Raw genomic sequence first — 17,421 nt, 5'->3', positions numbered from 1 at the left:
AGTCTCTGGTGGGAGAAACTGCAGACTTAGATTGTTGGTTAACTTCTGAATCTCTGATTTACGTGGGTAATCCATGATAACCTCCCACTTAAAATCAATAACTTTGATTATGTCTGTACAGTCCCTTCACAGTACTTGTCTAGATTACTGTTTTATTTATTATATCACCCAAGGCTGCATTGGGAGGAAGGATATCTGTGGAATTGTTTACTCCAGACTCCTGTAAAATTGATGTATAATTTGAGGCTTGCAGAGTGGATATGTGTAAGGTGGTGTGACTTGGCAGCAAGAGGAGTTGTAGCCATGGCTGAAGGAGCATGGTCTCATTGCATCTGCAGCTGGGAAGCAGAGTGAGGTGAATGCTGTTGCTACATTTGCATTACCTTTTTATTAATCTGGGACTCAGCCCAGAGCACAGGTCTGTCCACGTGCAGTGTAGCTTTTCCTACTTTAGGTAAGCCTCTCAGACATGTCCAGATGTCTTTCTCCTAAGTGATTCTAAATCCAGCCAAATTGACAAGATTAACCACCACATCATTATAGCCACTGAGAGTGTCACTCTAATAATTAGAAGGAAGTAAGAGTGGATTTAGAGTAGGAAGCTAGAAGGATATTATAGTTGATAAAGAGAAATGATGAATGCTTTGATTTGGGTAGGTGGGAGAGGAGCAGATGGATTGAATGAAATTGATGGATTGGAGATTTGGAAAGTAGAATTGAGAGACTTTTGGTGATTGGTTGATTATAGGGTGAAGAGGAGGAATTATTTCAAGGGTAAAATTCAGGTTTATAGTTTGGGATATTTGAGAGTATTATCATTCATCAAAATAGTGAACAACATGAGTAGGATCATGTTTGGTGAACCATTGTATTTTCCAATGGAGCTGTCAAATGGATGGTTGAGTATGAAACTTAGAGAAAAATCCAATAGGAGATAAGAATTGAGGATTTTGTAGCTTATAAATGTTAATTGAAGTCAGGCCTGCAATCCCAGCTAGTTGGGGGAGTCAGGAGGATCACAAGGTCAAGGCCTGCCTAGACTATAGGGAGAGTTGATTTAGGCTGTGCAACCTACTGAGACCCTGTCTCAGAAATAGAAAGTACAGAAGGTATTGGGGCACTATAGCTTATTGGTAGAACATTTGTTAGCATATGTGAGGCTCTGGGTTCAAGTCCTAGTAACACACACACACACACACACACACACACACACACACACACACACAGATTTACCAAAGCCATCATCTCTTTATAAGTATTAGGCATCTGCAATGTGTTAGATAGTGGTCTAGACCATAATGATGGGAAAAGTATTGGTAAGATTCTGCTTTCATGGACCTTGAATTCATCAGTGATTGACAGATAAAAAATAGAGACAAATTAACAAAGACATAGTTAATTTGGAGAGAAATATGTGCAATGAAGGAAGTCAAATGATGTGATTAAAAATGATTTCTTAAGGAAGGTCCTGGTCCTGGGAGACCTTCTTTTAGGAAGTGGTGTTTGAATTGAAGAACAAGTATGGAAAAAGTTGAAATTTGTTAAGACTATATGCAGCATATATTGGCACATACACCTACAAAGTTACATATAAAGGATTATTTCCAAAATATTAGTGGTAATTCTTTCTAATGGTAGAATTTTAAGTAGTTCTTTTTGCTAGGGGATGTCTTTCTGTATGCTGTGAATATATGTTGTTCCCATTGGTTAATAAATAAGCTGCTTTGGCCTATGGCAAGGCAGCTTAGAGGCAGGCAGGAAGTCCAAGGAGAGAGACAGGAAAGAGAAAGGTGGAGTCTGGAGAGATTTAAGCCAGCCACTGAAGGAGCAACATGTAACGGGATGCAGGTAATGCCACGGAACATAATACAAAACATAGATTGATAGAGATAGGTTAATTTAAGATATAGAGCTAGCTAGCAAGAGGTCTGCCATAGGCCATACAGTTTGTAAATAATATTAAGCCCCTTAATGATTATTTTATAAGTGGCTGCAAGACCACAGGGCTGGGCAAGACTAAAGAAAACTGGCTACGTCTTTTATTCTGTGTTTTCTGGTAGATTTTGAATTTTTTTACATCAGTGTATACTTTACATTGTAAAAAAAGCAAAGTCCAGTAGCTGAGGGACAATGTTTCTAATATAGTAAACAGAAATGTGTAGACTGTGAAAATGAGTATATACCTATGTGAGGGGCAAAGATGACAGGCATGTTTGGAATGTGTAATGGAGAGAAAAATGCTGTGAATTGAGCTTGGAGGATCAGGCAAGATCCAGACCATAGAAGATCAAAGCAGGAGTAAGTATTTCATAGTAGGTGAAATGAGAAGCTTCTATAGCGGAAGAATAGCATGTTAAAAGTACATTTAGAGGCTCACATGTATGTTGTCATATGGAGTTCGGGTAAGAGGAGAGGACAAAGTCAGATACCTAGGAAGCTGCTATACAAGTTCTTTTGTTAGCTTTTATTTTTGAGACTGGCAGTGGCTGGCCTGGAACTCACTGTGTACACCAGGCTGGCCTCAAACCCACAGAGATCTGCTTGTTTTTGCCTCCTGAGTGCCAGGATTAAATGCTTATAACACCATGCTTGGTTTAGTAAATTTAATCTAAAGATAAAGATGGATTACACTGCTCAGTAACACCAGAATTTACTAGATAACTTTGAAATGTTTTGGGAAGTTAAAGCTGATACAATATGATAGGAGAAAATGGGATTAGAAAAAGAAGGTATTTTTAGGGACTTAAAGTTCTTGTCATATAGGTCCTTCACATGCTTAGAGTAACCCCAAGATATTTTATATCATTTGTGGCTATTGTAAAGGGTGATGTATCTCTGATTTCCTTCTCAGCCTGTTTGTCTATTGTATATAGGAGGGCTACTGATTTTTTTTTTTTTTTTTTTGAGTTGATCTTGTATCCTGCTATGTTGCTGAAGGTGTTTATAAAGCTGTATCAGTTCCTTGGTTGAATTTTTGGGGTCACTCATGTATACTATCATGTCATCTGCAAATAGGGAAAGCTTGTCTTCTTCCTTTCCAATTTGTATCCCCTTAATCTCCTTATGTTGTCTTATTGCTCTGGCTAGAACTTCAAGTACTATATGGAATAAGTATGGGGAGAAGGGACAGCCTTGCCTTGTTCCTGATTTTAGTGGTATTGCTTTGAGTTTCTCTCCATTTAATTTGATGTTGGCTTGCTGTAGATTGCCTTTATTATATTTAGGTATGTTCCCTGTATTCCTGATCACTCCAAGACCTTTATCATGAAGGGGTGTTGGATTTTGTCAAATGCCTTTTCTGTGTCTAGTGAGATGATCATGTGTTTTTTTTCTTTGAGTTTGTTTATATGGTGTATTACATTGACAGACTTTCGTATGTTGAACCACCCTTGCATCATCCCTGGAATGAAGCCTACTTGATCCTGGTGGATAATTGTTTTGATGTGTTCTTGGAGTCTGTTTGCTAGTATTTTGTTGAGTATTTTTGCATCAATGTTCATGAGGGAGATTGGTCTGTAGTTCTCTTTCTTTGTTGCATCTTTGTTTGGTTTAGGAATCAGGGTAATTGTAGCCTCATAGAAGGAGTTTGGTAATATTCCTTCTGCTTCTATTGGTTTTTCAAGACAAGGTTTCTCTGTGTAGCTTTGTGCCTTTCCTGGATCTCGCTCTGTAGAACAGGCTGGCCTCTAACTCACAGAGATCCGCCTGCCTCTGCCTCCCGAGTGCTGGGATTAAAGGTGTGCGCCACTACTGCCTGGTTAGTTGGTTCATTTTAAAGTGAACAAATTTAAGTGCTTTTTGTGTGTACATGGTCATTAAATCCAGTGCCCTATGCTTGCTAGACAAACTCTCTTTCACTTAGTTATACCTCCAGATACTGTATCATTTAATGTCATAAGCATTCTTACAGACATATTCTTTGTTTCTTTTCTTTCTTACCTCTTCCTTCCCTCCCTCCATCCTTCACTTCTGTTCTTTCTTAATAAAACTTTCTAGACATTTTATTTCCTATGATTTCAGAAATTAATTACTGTCAAAAGTTGATCTTCCTAGAGGAGTTAACCATTGTCTTCCTCCATGGTGACTTTTTTATTTTAATTAAATAAATCTTTTTGTTGTTTTCTCTGGGACTCTGAGGGAAGAGGTTTAAGCAAGGGAATAAGAAAGGTGGTCATTTTCATATTTCTTTTTTTATAGCCCTACTTCAGTTAGAAGCTGTTAGGAATAGTTACTTTGATAGTATTTACTTTTCTGTTGCAGTGAGAAAACACTGTGACCAAGGTAACTTATAAAAGAAGGAGTTTAATTTGTGACTCATGGTTCCCAAGGTTAGAGTCCATGACCATCACGACAGGGTGCCTACTGGTAGGCAGTCAGGCAGGAATGGTGCTAGAATAGGAGCCGATAGTCCACAGCAACTATGAGGCAGAGAGGGGCATACCTCAGAGCTCGTCCTTGCTGACACCTTCTCCAACAAGGCCACACTTCCTAATCCTTTCCTAACAGTTCCACCAACTAGGGACCAAATATTCAAGTATGTGAGCTGTGGAGACCATTCTTACTCAAACTTAATCATGCTTCCTAGCTGCTGGCTGTTTCCCGAGTTTAGTTAGAAGACTGGCAAACACAAGTCCCAGCCTTTTGAAGTAAATTCAGTACTCGGCCAGCCTGCTGCTGCCTGCATGCCCCCTCCCTCCCTCCCTCCCTCCGTCCCTTCCTTCTTCTTTCCCTTCCTTCTGTCTTTCCACACAAACCCACAGGTGTGGAGGTCAGAGAACAACTTGAAGGAATTGATTCTCTCCTTCCACCATGTAGGGCCCTGAGGATATACTCAGGTCCTTAGGCTTGATGGCAAATGCCTTTCTCCATCTAAGGGTCCCGTAACAGTTTTTTTTTCTTTTTCTTTTTCTTTTTTTTTTAAACAGAAATTTAAATTTTTTTTGATGAGATGCTGTTTGTCAGTTTTCTTTTTATGAATCTTGATTTTCTTGTCAAGTTTAAGAACCTCTTGCTTAATTATATGCCCTGAAGATTTTCTTCTGTGTCTTTTTCTAAGCCTTTTAAAAGAAATATGTTATACTTGTTTGTAATGTACTTTTAATTGATTTTTGTATAGGGATGAGGTGTTGTTCCCCCCAACCCCCAGATGCTGCCTAGTGGGCAAATTTCTAGAAAGGAACTATACCTTTAAAAACTATTTTAATAGATCTTTTAAAAGTACAGTATGTATATCTGTAAAGAAACATTATTTATACAACTAATTTGTGGGAGTAAAATAAAAAAAATAAGTGACTGTATCTAGTTAAGTCTTTCTTTTTGTGGTATTAACATATGCACTTTCTATATTATTTGTCCCTGGTGTGTCTGTTCATAATTTTCAGTCTGAGAAAACAGTTTGAAAGTTAGTTCATGTTAAGGATTAGACTTTAGAAATCTTATGATCCAGTATACTAATCTCTTTTTGAATTTCTGGTTTAAAGTTTAGTGCATTTTGCTGATAAGAAGTTAATTTTAGTTTTGAAATATAATATAGTTTTTATAGTTTTATAAAAAAGACTTACATATATTTTGCTTACTTTATTTTGTGCCATTATTTGTGGGAGATTTGTTTGGGATGAATGGAATATCTTCACCTGTGTTCTAGACTGACTGGAATTTTCCTTACTATCTAGGCTTTTGTGTGAAGTGTTTGTATCTTTTCCTTGCCAGTAAAGTTAGGCAACTGCATTTTTCTCACAGGGCTGAATCTCTTTTCTCTCTCTTTGTCATAGAAACAATGGTCTTTGTAAAAGCAATATTTCTGGATAATTTTAATCTCTGCCTTTTCTGTTATTTTATTTTATTTTTCCCCCCAAGATAGGGTTTCTTTGTGTAGCTCTGGCTGTCCTGAAACTCACTCTGTAGCCCAGGCTGGCCTCAAACTCTAGAGATCTATCTGCCTCTGCCTCCTGAGTGCTGGGATTAAAGGCGTGCATCCCCCCCCCCCCCCCAAATCTCTTTTTGGCTGCATCCCGTAAACCTGTGCTTCTGTGTGGATATCTTTTCCTTGCCACAGTCATCCAGAGCTAGTTGTTTTGCATTGTTCAAAGTAGGTTCTGAATCCAAATGCAGTGATGATGCCTTATATGGTTTTAGGCATTTCTGCCATTTTCTCATCTACTTCTAAGCTTACACATTGTTAGCAAGCTTCAGTCCTTTGTTAGGTGTTTACACAGGCTCACTGACTTTCAGAGTTAGTAATCCAGGAAAGAAAAGACAAAGAGAGTGACCCAACTCTGAACTCTTATGGTTTCTTTGCTGTCACATCTGCCACAGACAGTCAGTCATAGAGAGTCTGAGTATGAGGAGGCTGTGATAGCTGCCTTGCAGATGAAGTTTCCAAATAGCAGTGCTATGTCTTTCTTAGATTCTAAATTTATATCCAGACAAAATGTGTTTTTTATATTTTAATTTTCAGGAGTGTCTATTTGTTGTATAGGGTGCTGGTGTTCTATTAATGTTATAAAATAAGTGAAGTAGGGTGTTTGTCTTTTTTAAAATTGACTTCATTCTATTAGTATTATCTCTAGCTGCATTCATTTTCCTGAAAACTACATATACTTTGTTATTTAATTATTTATTTTTTTTGGTTTTTCAGGGCAGGGTTTCTCCCTGTAGCTTTGGTGCCTGTCTTGGATTTCACTCTGTAGCCCAGGCTGGCCTCAAACTCACGGATATACGCCTGCCTCTGCCTCCTGAGTGCTGGGATTAAAGGCGTGCACCACTGTCGCCTGGCTGTTTTTCTTTATGACTGAAAAAAATTCCATTGTGTGTATGCCACATTTTCTTTATATGTATAAAACCCTAATTCAGTTCTCTGGATTCTGATTCACCTCTTGTAATGATGACTTTATTTTGAATTTTGCTTCCTCTCCAGCATCTGGACCATAAGAACTGTGCTTATTTTCTTCTTTTCCAAGAGAACAGAGAGAAATAGTAAGTTTAAGATACATAATTTTTTATAAATATGTATTAAATAAGCAAACATCTTACTGTATGATATTTTATAAGTTATGAAATGGTTTATGAGATCATAGTGTGTATGAGATCATAATGTGGTATCAGAATTGTTTGCTATACATAAAACAAAGTTTATAAATATAAGAAATTTCTGTTTTTAATAAGTGTCAGTTCTTATTTAGATTTTTTTACACAAAACATTTTCTTAAATAAAGGCAAATTGTATTTCTTAAATTAATCTTTGTGGGAAACATTGGTACAGGGTAAAATCTAGCACACATATTCTTGTTCTTTTTATTCATTTTATTATTTTATATATATGGTATTTTACCTGCATGTTTGTCTGCACCATGTGTGTGCTGTGCTGCCTGGTACCTGTGGAGTCCAGGAGAGGTCACTGGGTCCCCTGGCTAAAGATGGTTATGAGTGGCTATGTGTGCTGGGAATCAAACCTGGGTCCTCTGGAAGAGTAGCCAGTGCTTTCAACCCCAGAGCCATCTCTCCAGCCTTCTAACTTTTAACTGTAGTACTCTCATCATCCTCCCAGCCCTTTAGCTTTCTTTTAATTGAAACATAAAAATATAATAATCAACTTCTGTGTATGTTTTATATATGTGCAAGTTTTAAAGGTTTTCAGGTCTTACAAAATATCTTAATCAGTTATACATTTATTGAAAAAAATTTCATACAATATGTTCTGATCACTCTTTTCTCTCCCTCAGCTCCTCCCAGCTCCTCCCCACCTCCATACCTAGCCAACTCCACACCCTTTTCTCTCTTTCTTTAGAAAACAGATAGACAATTTTAAAAAGGCAGGAAACAAAGAAAGCAAAAACAAAGAAAAACCACAAGAAACACTCATACATACCCTCAGATACATGCAAAAACAAAACCCATAAAAACACAAAATCAAAAATTATAATATATAAGTAAAAGACCAGTAAGACCATATATATATATATATATAAAATGTCCAAACAAAGCAAATATGAGACAAAACCTATAAAAATAACCCTTAAATGTGGTTAACATGCCCAGTGAGACTACATTGGAGAAACTAATTTTTCCTTTACAAGAGGATGTCATTTGGAGATAGCGTTTTGGTTAGGGATGGGAGATAGTATCCACTTCTACCTTTGTGCACTGAACCATGTCTGGCTTAAATCTGTGAGAGCCCTGTGCATGCTACCACAAGTGAGTTCTTTGTGAGTTCTTTGTGAGTTCATATCCATCCTGCCGTGTCTAGAAGACACTGTTTCCTTGGTGCCCCATCCCCTCTGGCTCTTACATCTTTCCACTGCCTCTTCTGCATAGATAGCTCTGAGCCCCGAGGGGAGGAGCTTGATGGAGACCTCCCATTTAGGACTGAAGGCTCCAGAGCCTCTCACTCTCTGTGTTAGTTCCCATGTGCTACATGAGAAAGTTTCTCTGATGATGGTTGAGTGAGGTACTGACCTATGAGTATGGCATAATGTCATTAGGAGTCATTTTATTGCTAGATTCCTTCAGCATAGTGGTTCTCAACCTTCCTAATACTGCTACCCCCTTTCCTCATGTTGTGGTGAGCCCTAACCATGAAATTATTTTCACTGCTACTTCATAATTGTAATTTTGCTTCTGTTATGAATCATAATTTAAACATTAGATATGCAGGATATCTGATATGCATACCTGTGAAAGGGTCATTTGACCTCTTAAGGAATCGGGGCCCACAGGTTGAAAACCACTGTTTTAGCAGAACAACAGTATTGGTTTTCTCCTAGGTCCATGGCATGTCTAGTCTCAGGTTTTTGGCCCCCTGAGCAGTGTCAGGCATGAGTTCCATCTTGTGGAGTGAGCCTTAAATCCAAGCAGGGAGCGATTGGTCACTCCCACAACTTTTGTGCCATTATTGCATTAGCTTGTCATGCAGCCAGGTCACTATGTAGATCACAGGGCTGGTAGCTGGGTTGGTGTTTGACTTTTTCCTCTCTAGTGTGTGCAGTATCTTTCAGTACCATGAGCACTAGTTTTCACTAGGAGTAAAGGCTCTAGCTAAGTACCAGCTTGACTTCTCAGTGTTCAGTGAGAAATATACATCCCCCTTAAATGAACTTCCATGTGGTCTGCTGCTTTTTCTTTCGTTTTTCCCCACTGTACGAAGTTTAGTATACTGAACTCTTGTATACCTATGATCCTACTTAAACAGTTTTCAACTCATGGGCTATCTTCATTTTGTTTTTGCCTTCACATTATTTTGAAGTATATCTTATAATAGAGTAATTATAATATAATGAATTAATCATACTTAGAAATATTAATAAAATATTAACATCAAATATTAAATATTAAATTTCCAGTAGTTTTTTAAAAAGTGCTACTTGCTTTAAAAATACTTTGTTTGAATCAGTATGTAAATAAGGTTGTACAAATAGATGGCCTTTAAAGTATCCTCCTTGCATATGGCCTCACTTCTGTCCAGTTTAGGATATGTGCTCTAGCCCAAACTTATTTTTAGACACCTTGGTTGTTGTTGTTTTTTTTTTCACACTTTTCCTTATCATACTTATTTGGGAAACCCTACCCTGTTTAAATATAATTACTTGCTTAATCTTCAACAAACATTATTTGAATACACTTAATTTTTCCACTTAAAAACAGTTTTATTTATTATATGTGTGTGTGCCTGTGTGTGTTTATATACCACATGTATGTAGTGCAGGAGTCTGCAGAGGCTAGAAGAGGGCGTTTGAGCATTGGAACTGTAGTTACAGATGGTTGTGAGCTGTTTGGATATGGGTGTTTGGAACCAAGCTCTAGGCCTGTGCAAGAGCAGCAAGTGTTGTGTAGCTGCCTTTCTCCAGGTCCTTAAATACACTAAACTTAAATCTGATTAACAAATCGAATCTGTATGTTAGTTGTTATATAGTCAATGTCTTTTTTCTTTAAAAACCCTATATTTATTTATTGTGTTGTGTGTGGGCATACATGTGTGTGGGTATATATGTACATACTGTACATGTGTGGGTGTATATGTCCACATTGTACATGTACCAAACTGTACATGTGTGGGTGTATATGTCCACACTGTACATGTGGGGGTGTATATGTCCACATAGTACATGTGGGGGTGTATATGTACCACACTGTACATGTGGGGGTGTATATGATATGTCCACACTGTACATGTGGGGGTATATATGTCCACACTGTACATGTGGGGGTGTATATGTCCACACTGTACATGTGGGGGTGTATATGTCCACACTGTACATGTGGGGGTGTATATGATATGTCCACACTGTACATGTGTGGGTGTATATGTCCACACAATACATGTGGGGGTGTATATGATATGTCCACATTGTACATGTGGGGGTGTATATGTACCAAATTGTACATGTATGGGTATATATGTACACACTGTACATGTGGGGGTGTATATGATATGTCCACACTGTACATGTGGGGGTGTATATGTCTATACTATACATGTGGGGGCTGGAGAACAACCTGCAGGAGTTACTTATTTTTACTAATTATTTCTACAGAAAAACTAGAAACTTAATACATTTGTAAGGGGATTCCTGTTTTATTAAGGTCTTATTTAATGTATATGTGTGTTTTGTCTGCATGCATGTATGTGCACCATGAGTGGAGGTCAGGAGGAGGGTGTCAGGTCTCCTGGAACTGGAATTAAAGATGGTGGTGAGCCATCATGTGGGTGCTGGGACGTGAACCTAGGTCCTCTGCAAGAACAACAAGTGCCCTTAATTTCTGAGCCGTTTCCCCAACCTTTCCTATTTTTCCAAAATTATTTATTTTTACTTAAAATATTATTATTTTGGGGACAGAGTTTCAGTTTGTAGCCCTGGCACCTAGAAATCCTTATGTAGACCAGGCTGGCCTTGAACTCACAGAAATCTTTTTGCCTCTGCCTCTCCCTGGGATTAAAAGTGTACAGCACCATGCCTGGCTTAAGGAATATTTTTTGAAGTGATTCTTCATGTTCCATTATGCCAACTTAAATAAGCAGGCAAATTTTAGAAATCTTTAATTTTGAAAAGCTACTGATATCCCTTTGTAAGTCTCTTCTCAGGTATAATAAAGATTTTCAAAAGCTTATTTTTTATTAAAATAAGTAACATGCTTCTTAGAAACAGAATATCTTTATTACTATATAAAAAGACACCTGGTATTTGTAAATTAATGTGGGTGGAATGTTAAAAAAAGCAAAAGTGTTGTTTCTGAAAACATCAAGAATTTTGTCTGTGGGCAAGAGAGATGGCTTAGCAATTAGGAGCACTGGCTGCTCTTTCAGAGGACCCACTTTCAATTACCAGCACACACATTGCAGCTAACAACTGTGGTGATATATTGTGTACCCCAATAAAGCTTGCCAGAGGATCAGAAGACAGAGCCAGCTACTAGATTAGATATAGAGGCCAGACAGTGGTGGCACACACCCTTAATCCTATTACTCAGTGTGGATCTCTGTGAGTTCAAGGCCACACTGGAAACAGAGCCAGGCAGTGGTGGCACACACCTTTAATCCCACTACTGGGAAGCACACTCGCCTTATATCCCAGGAAATGACAGCAGGGTGGAGGAAGGTATATAATACATTAGGAAACAGGAACTATGGCAGTTCAGCGGAGACCCTTTCAGGTGAGGACTCAGAGGCTTTCAGTCTGAGGAAACAGGATTGGCTGAGGAGTTGGCGAGGTGAGGTTGGCTGTGGCTGGCTTGTTCTGCTTCCCTGATCTTTCAGCTTTCACCCTGCTATCTGGCTCTGGGGTTTTTTTTTTTTTTTTTTTTTTTTTTTTTTTTTTTTTTAAAGACCATGTAAGATTCAAACAACAACTGTCTATAACTCCAGTTCTAGGAGTTCTGACACTCCCACACAGACATACATGCAGGCAAAACACCAATGCACATAAAATAAAAATAAATTGTTAAAAAAAGAATTTTGTCCATATAAAGTCCATTTAAATTTTTCCTGAATCTTGAAATGTATAATACAGGTAGAATATGAAATGTATGGGTAAATATTAAGATAATTTTTATCTCTACATATGTGATAAATTTAGAGAAATTCTGAACATTTTCTTGTTTGTCTCATGTATATTATTTATGATGATTGAGTCTCATATCTAAGCATCTTAATGTTTGACTTAGCTCACATTTAAATCTTGTTTTCTAGATGAAGCATTGGATGATTTAAAATCCCAGAAGAAAAAGATAGTAAGTTAAATTGTATTTAATGTTAATTTATATAAATAAGTTAAGAAGTGGATAATTAGTGCTTATATATTATACTTTAGTGACTTCAAGGAATACTTCTGACAGTATTTTAATGTTAAATTATTATGGTTTTTTTTTTTTAGTTAATAATAATACTCAGGAAGAAGTAGGTTAGGTGTGTGGAATTTTGAGATTTTGAGTAGTTATGTTAATTGGAAGCTAAGAAGTAAGCAAATAGTTGAAGAACTAAATGAGGCAAAGAAGGTATAAAGGTGAGCTCCAAATGGAGGAAATGTATACCTGTGTAAATTCTTAGGTTTCCTTTGTACCATAAAACAGAGCGGGAGAGAGAGAGAGAGGGAGAGGGAGAGGAGAGAGAGGAGAGGAGAGGAGAGGAGAGAGAGAGAGAGAGAGAGAGAGAGAGAGAGAGAGAGAGGGAGAGAGAGAGGGAGGAGAGAGAGAGGGAAAAGAATATTAGTTGTAAGAGACAAATTCAACGTGAAAAGACTGAAACAAGAGGGAATATGATATTTTCTTCTAGTATCTTTGACTTTACTCCAGCATTGGTGAGCACATGGATACCTGTTGTGAGGCTAGTTAGTGGATGGTTTGCGTGTTTTGGGAAGAGTACTAGAGTAAGAAAAAGGCTGAGGTGTTCAGAGGTCGGCATATGAAAGTCTGTAAGTGAGTTGATCTTGGGGTTTGTCTTAGTGGTTTTACACATTTTCTTAGTATTAAAGTGTGGAAATGGTGATTGTTGAGAGTATGATGTTATGTAGAAACTCATAAAATGAAGTTTAATCAAGTATTTAAGTATATATGGTCTGTTTAATGTACTTTTGCCTAGAGTGTAAGTTGTATTAGTTTTCTGTTGCTGTTATAAATAACTGAGGTATTTAATGTAAACCAGTGATCATTTATTTTGGTTCCTGGCTTGAAAGGTTTCAGCCCTTGATCACTTGCCTGAGGTAGCATAGTACCTCAATGATGGGTGCCTGTTGTGTGAAAAGGGGTCTAACTAAAAGTTAAAACATAAAGGGGAATGGATTTGTATCTATTAGGGCCTTAAGAATTATCTTATTTGAAATAAATAAATGAAACACAGACACACAAGTGAATACTTAAGGCTGACTGATCTACTAGGAATTACAGTTGTTGAAATAGCATTTTGTCTTTGAGTTCTATGTTAAAGATTATAGTTGTATCTAATCTTTTAAAAAATTTAAAACATTTTTATCTTTTAAAAACTTTCACTGCATATATTAATTATATTTATTATGTTACATAAGGACATATTCATACAATTTAAAACATTTTTATCTTTTAAAAACTTTCACTGCATATGTTCATTATATTGTTACATAAAGACATATTCATACAAATATGTATTGTGTATTGAGCACATTCCCCTCTCAGATCTCCCTACTCACCCCACTTCCATTAGTCCTCTTTGTTCCCATAGACAGTTTTACTTTTTCTTCCTGTCATGCATGTACACATGGTTTTGTGTTTGTATAAAATCTGAGAACCGCATACAGGAGAAAACATACAATACCTGTTTTTTCTGAGACTGGCTTAATTTTCTTAATATGCCAATCTTTGTAAAACTAGCAGTAGATTTCATCCATACTTATACTGTCTTAATATGCCAATCTTTGTAAACCTATCAGTAGATTTCATCCATATCTATACTGACCCAATGAGTAGCTTCTTACCACATTGACTATTTACATTTTCATTATTTATAGTGAAATGAAACTGTAAATTTAATTTGGAGGTCATAAAGCAACAATTTACGTGCTCACTTACCATATTCTATTGTGCCAGTGTAGAGCATTTCTGTCATTACTGAGAGGTCTATTATAGTACAACATATCTAAAAGTTATTAGCAGAGGTTAAATTCTTTCATATCCATGATGACATTGATTTGGGCATATATTTCATGATACTCTTTCTCTACCTCATTCGTAATTTTTCCCTAGTCCAAAATGAATTTTACATCATAAAATTGAACTTTCTTGAGAATTTATTATAATTTTGAAATAATTAGTAAAATATTTTAGTTTTACTAAATTAGATTTATAAATTGTCAAAGGACTTGGCTTCTTAAATGTTGAACATTTAATGGGGAATCAATTAACTTCTATTGTGTTTCTTTTAAAGCTATGCTTTAACTAAGTATATGTGGTCTGAGTTGCTTTTTAAAATAAGTGTCCTTGGAATGAACATGACATATAATGAATTATAAGTGGTTATTGGTCACTGAGAAGGAAAAGATCCTGTTCCAGTTTTTCCAAAAGCATTTTATATTGCACAGTAATTTGTTATAACTGATTATTTTATACTAAATTTCAACTTTTTCTGCTGAAATGATATTTTACTAGTGATTACTTTTAAAATCAAACCCCTGTTTTAGGCTATAAAGTGACTTGAGAGCATTGTAAATAAAGTGCTATAACAATGAAGTATTTTAATTACAGCCCCTAGTGTGAGCATAAAACTCAGTAAAAATTGACTTACATTCTGTGTTGGTGTTTTTCTTCTATAGTTGTTTGAATCTAAGTAAAAAAAGAGGAGGGGAGGGCGTTAGCTCTTGAGTCATTTGAGCAAATTCCATGGCTGCTCTCCCAGTTAGTGAGTTTTCACTGCATTTGCAGCAAGCTAATTGCTTCTGCTAATAAATAATCTAAAATCGATGCTGACAGCAGTTAATTGGCACAGAGATTTTATTTTGTAAAGCTCTTGGCTAACGACCTTCTTAAATTAATAGCATTAAGTGCTGTGAGGAGATAAATCTGAGGAATTGCCTGTCATTTGCTTGTCATGTCTAATAACTTCCAATAATGATGGCTGATAGATTTTTGCACATTCCATTATTGAAGTTGGTGCATGTAATTATTCTCCTCATTATATGTAAACAATTAGCGATATTTGGTATTTCCTTGCAGTAAAGCTGCTATAATACAAGCAATGTTATTAGAGGTTAGGAACTATTTTAAAAGCTTGGATTTTAATGATTTGATTGTTGGAAATCTTCCTATTTAGATACATTTGCTGAATATAAGTACAAATAGGAGAGGAGTGACTTTATTTTGTTTGATCCCAAGATTGATACTTTAATACCCCTTGAATAAGATTTTTAAAAATAAATAGTATATGTTTTAAGATAAAACAATTTATGGGAATTTTTGTTTGTAGCTTGAAGAAGTCATGGAAAAAGAAACTTATAAGACAGCTAAGTTAATTCTTGAAAGATTTGATCCAGACTCAAAGAAAGCAAAGGTAAAACTGACATCACTGTTTTTTCATTACAACTTATACATTGTATTAGGAACTCTATAATTTAAACATTATTGTAATTGACAGGAGTTTGAGCCGCCATCTGCTGGAGCAGCTGTAACTGCAAAACCAGGACAAGGTAAATAACTTTGTAGAAACTGCTGCTGCTGTTGGGAAGATCCATATTTACCCAAGTGAGTTCACAAGTGTGTGTTGGTGGTATATAAAAAGTTAAATGCTTTTATGTTAATTTATACTTGATAATCTGACACCTGACATAGGATAGATAACAATAATTTTGTTTTTATTTTGTGGGAATATGTTGATAAGTTAGAATATTAAATATTTATTGAGATTAAAATATATAATTGAAATTTAATTGATTTCACCTATATTTTATGAGCTTTTTTCCCTTGCAAATAATATTCTTTGGAATATCTGTTATTAATATCTCTTCATTTTTATGATTTCCTTCTGAAGGATGAAGATTTTTGTGATGGTTAAAAAACTTTAAAATAAGATATTTACTTAGTGCAAAAGCAAAATAATTTAAAAATGAGAAAAAAGAAAATTGAATATATATGAAATTTTTATATCATTTATATAGAAATATATAGACAGAAAAATTTCATGTAACAACAAATTTTTGGAGTTGTATTACCTATCATACTGTCATCACCAGTACATTAAATGTTATATAAAATTTCAAGTCACTTTATTTTTATTGTGAATTATTTAGATTTAGTTTATTATTATTATTGTGTGTATGATGTGTGTCTGTGTGTGGGAGGGGGGCATGTGTGCCAGGGCTTACGTGTAGAGGTCAGAGGTAACTCTGGAGTTGACTCAATCCTTCCACCTTCCTGTGGATTGTAGAAATTGAGCTCAGATTCTCAGGTTTATATGTAAGACTCTTCATCAGCCCACAGAAGTCATTTTAAATGGTATATAAAATGTCTCCTAAAGTAGAGTGTGAAGATATCTTGAGTTTCATTAGTTTTTAATCTTCTAGTTTTTCACTAGAGTCTGGTAAGTTTTTAAGATTTTGTGGCATTGAGGAATATAAAATACATAGAAAACTGCAACTCTCGGCCTTGCAGAATTGAAGCCTGGTTTTGAAGTTACAATACCATTTATAACTTTGAGAAGGGAATCTTTTATAAATATCCACAAGGACCATGAAGATGAAATGAGTCACATTTTAGATTTTCTAATTGATATTGCTTGGGGGAGGAATTTACTCAGTCTTTATAACTAGGATTTTGGGTTAGAAAAATATTAGCTTGTTCTTTCCTTATTTTTTTTCATTGCTTTTTTGGTAAAGTAAAAGTTCACATATGATGAAAATAAATTACATATATGTGTTTCTAGTGAAATTTCCATATTTATAATCAGTGTTAAGTTTTTCTATAGTTTATACATTTGTTAAGCAATCCTAGAAAAAAGTTTTGTTATATATAAAACATTTTTTGTGTATATACTTTTAAGAAGTACTACTTAAGAAATACTGAATTCATAGAAGCAGAGAGTAAAATTGTTGTTTCCAGAGATATAGAGGTGATGGGAGCAATAGGGAGAGATTGGTCAAGGGACAGAGTTTTAGTTATATAGATAAATGTAATACATAGACAGCTAATGGATAGGATAGTGACTATACTTAGTAATGCTTTATTGCTTACTTGAAATTTGCAAAGAACACGTTACGTGTACTCTTCACATACAGGAAAACTGACATGATGGATATGGCTAATAGCCTGACTGTAGGAATCATTAGATAATGTGTAAGAAATGCTTTGAATAAGTAATAACACTAGTAAGCATGTTTTTCAGTGTGGTATTTTACAGAAAGCCATGGCTGTTATTGTCCTAGGTATTTTAGTACTTAAAGTAGCAATTTTAAGAATTTAAATGTTTCTTAG

The 17,421-nt window shown here is 35.8% G+C and overlaps 1 protein-coding gene across 2 annotated transcripts in view; it reads left to right on the top strand.

The window, feature by feature from the left end:
• Positions 1–17,421, top strand: part of Lnpk (lunapark, ER junction formation factor) — a 53,163-nt gene that overhangs the window by 11,074 nt on the left and 24,668 nt on the right. For both annotated transcript variants that reach the window (XM_036185183.1, XM_036185184.1), the window contains exons 5-8: positions 6,917–6,975; positions 12,182–12,222; positions 15,422–15,505; positions 15,590–15,641. In XM_036185183.1, the coding sequence (XP_036041076.1) occupies positions 6,917–6,975; positions 12,182–12,222; positions 15,422–15,505; positions 15,590–15,641 (236 nt within the window). The remainder of the gene's footprint in view (positions 1–6,916; positions 6,976–12,181; positions 12,223–15,421; positions 15,506–15,589; positions 15,642–17,421) is intronic.

This window comes from Onychomys torridus, chromosome 4 (assembly GCF_903995425.1).
Source record: "Onychomys torridus chromosome 4, mOncTor1.1, whole genome shotgun sequence".
Taxonomy (NCBI): domain Eukaryota; kingdom Metazoa; phylum Chordata; class Mammalia; order Rodentia; family Cricetidae; genus Onychomys; species Onychomys torridus.
The sequence above is the reverse complement of the archived record's forward strand: the minus strand, read 5'-3'. Positions and strand labels throughout refer to the sequence as shown.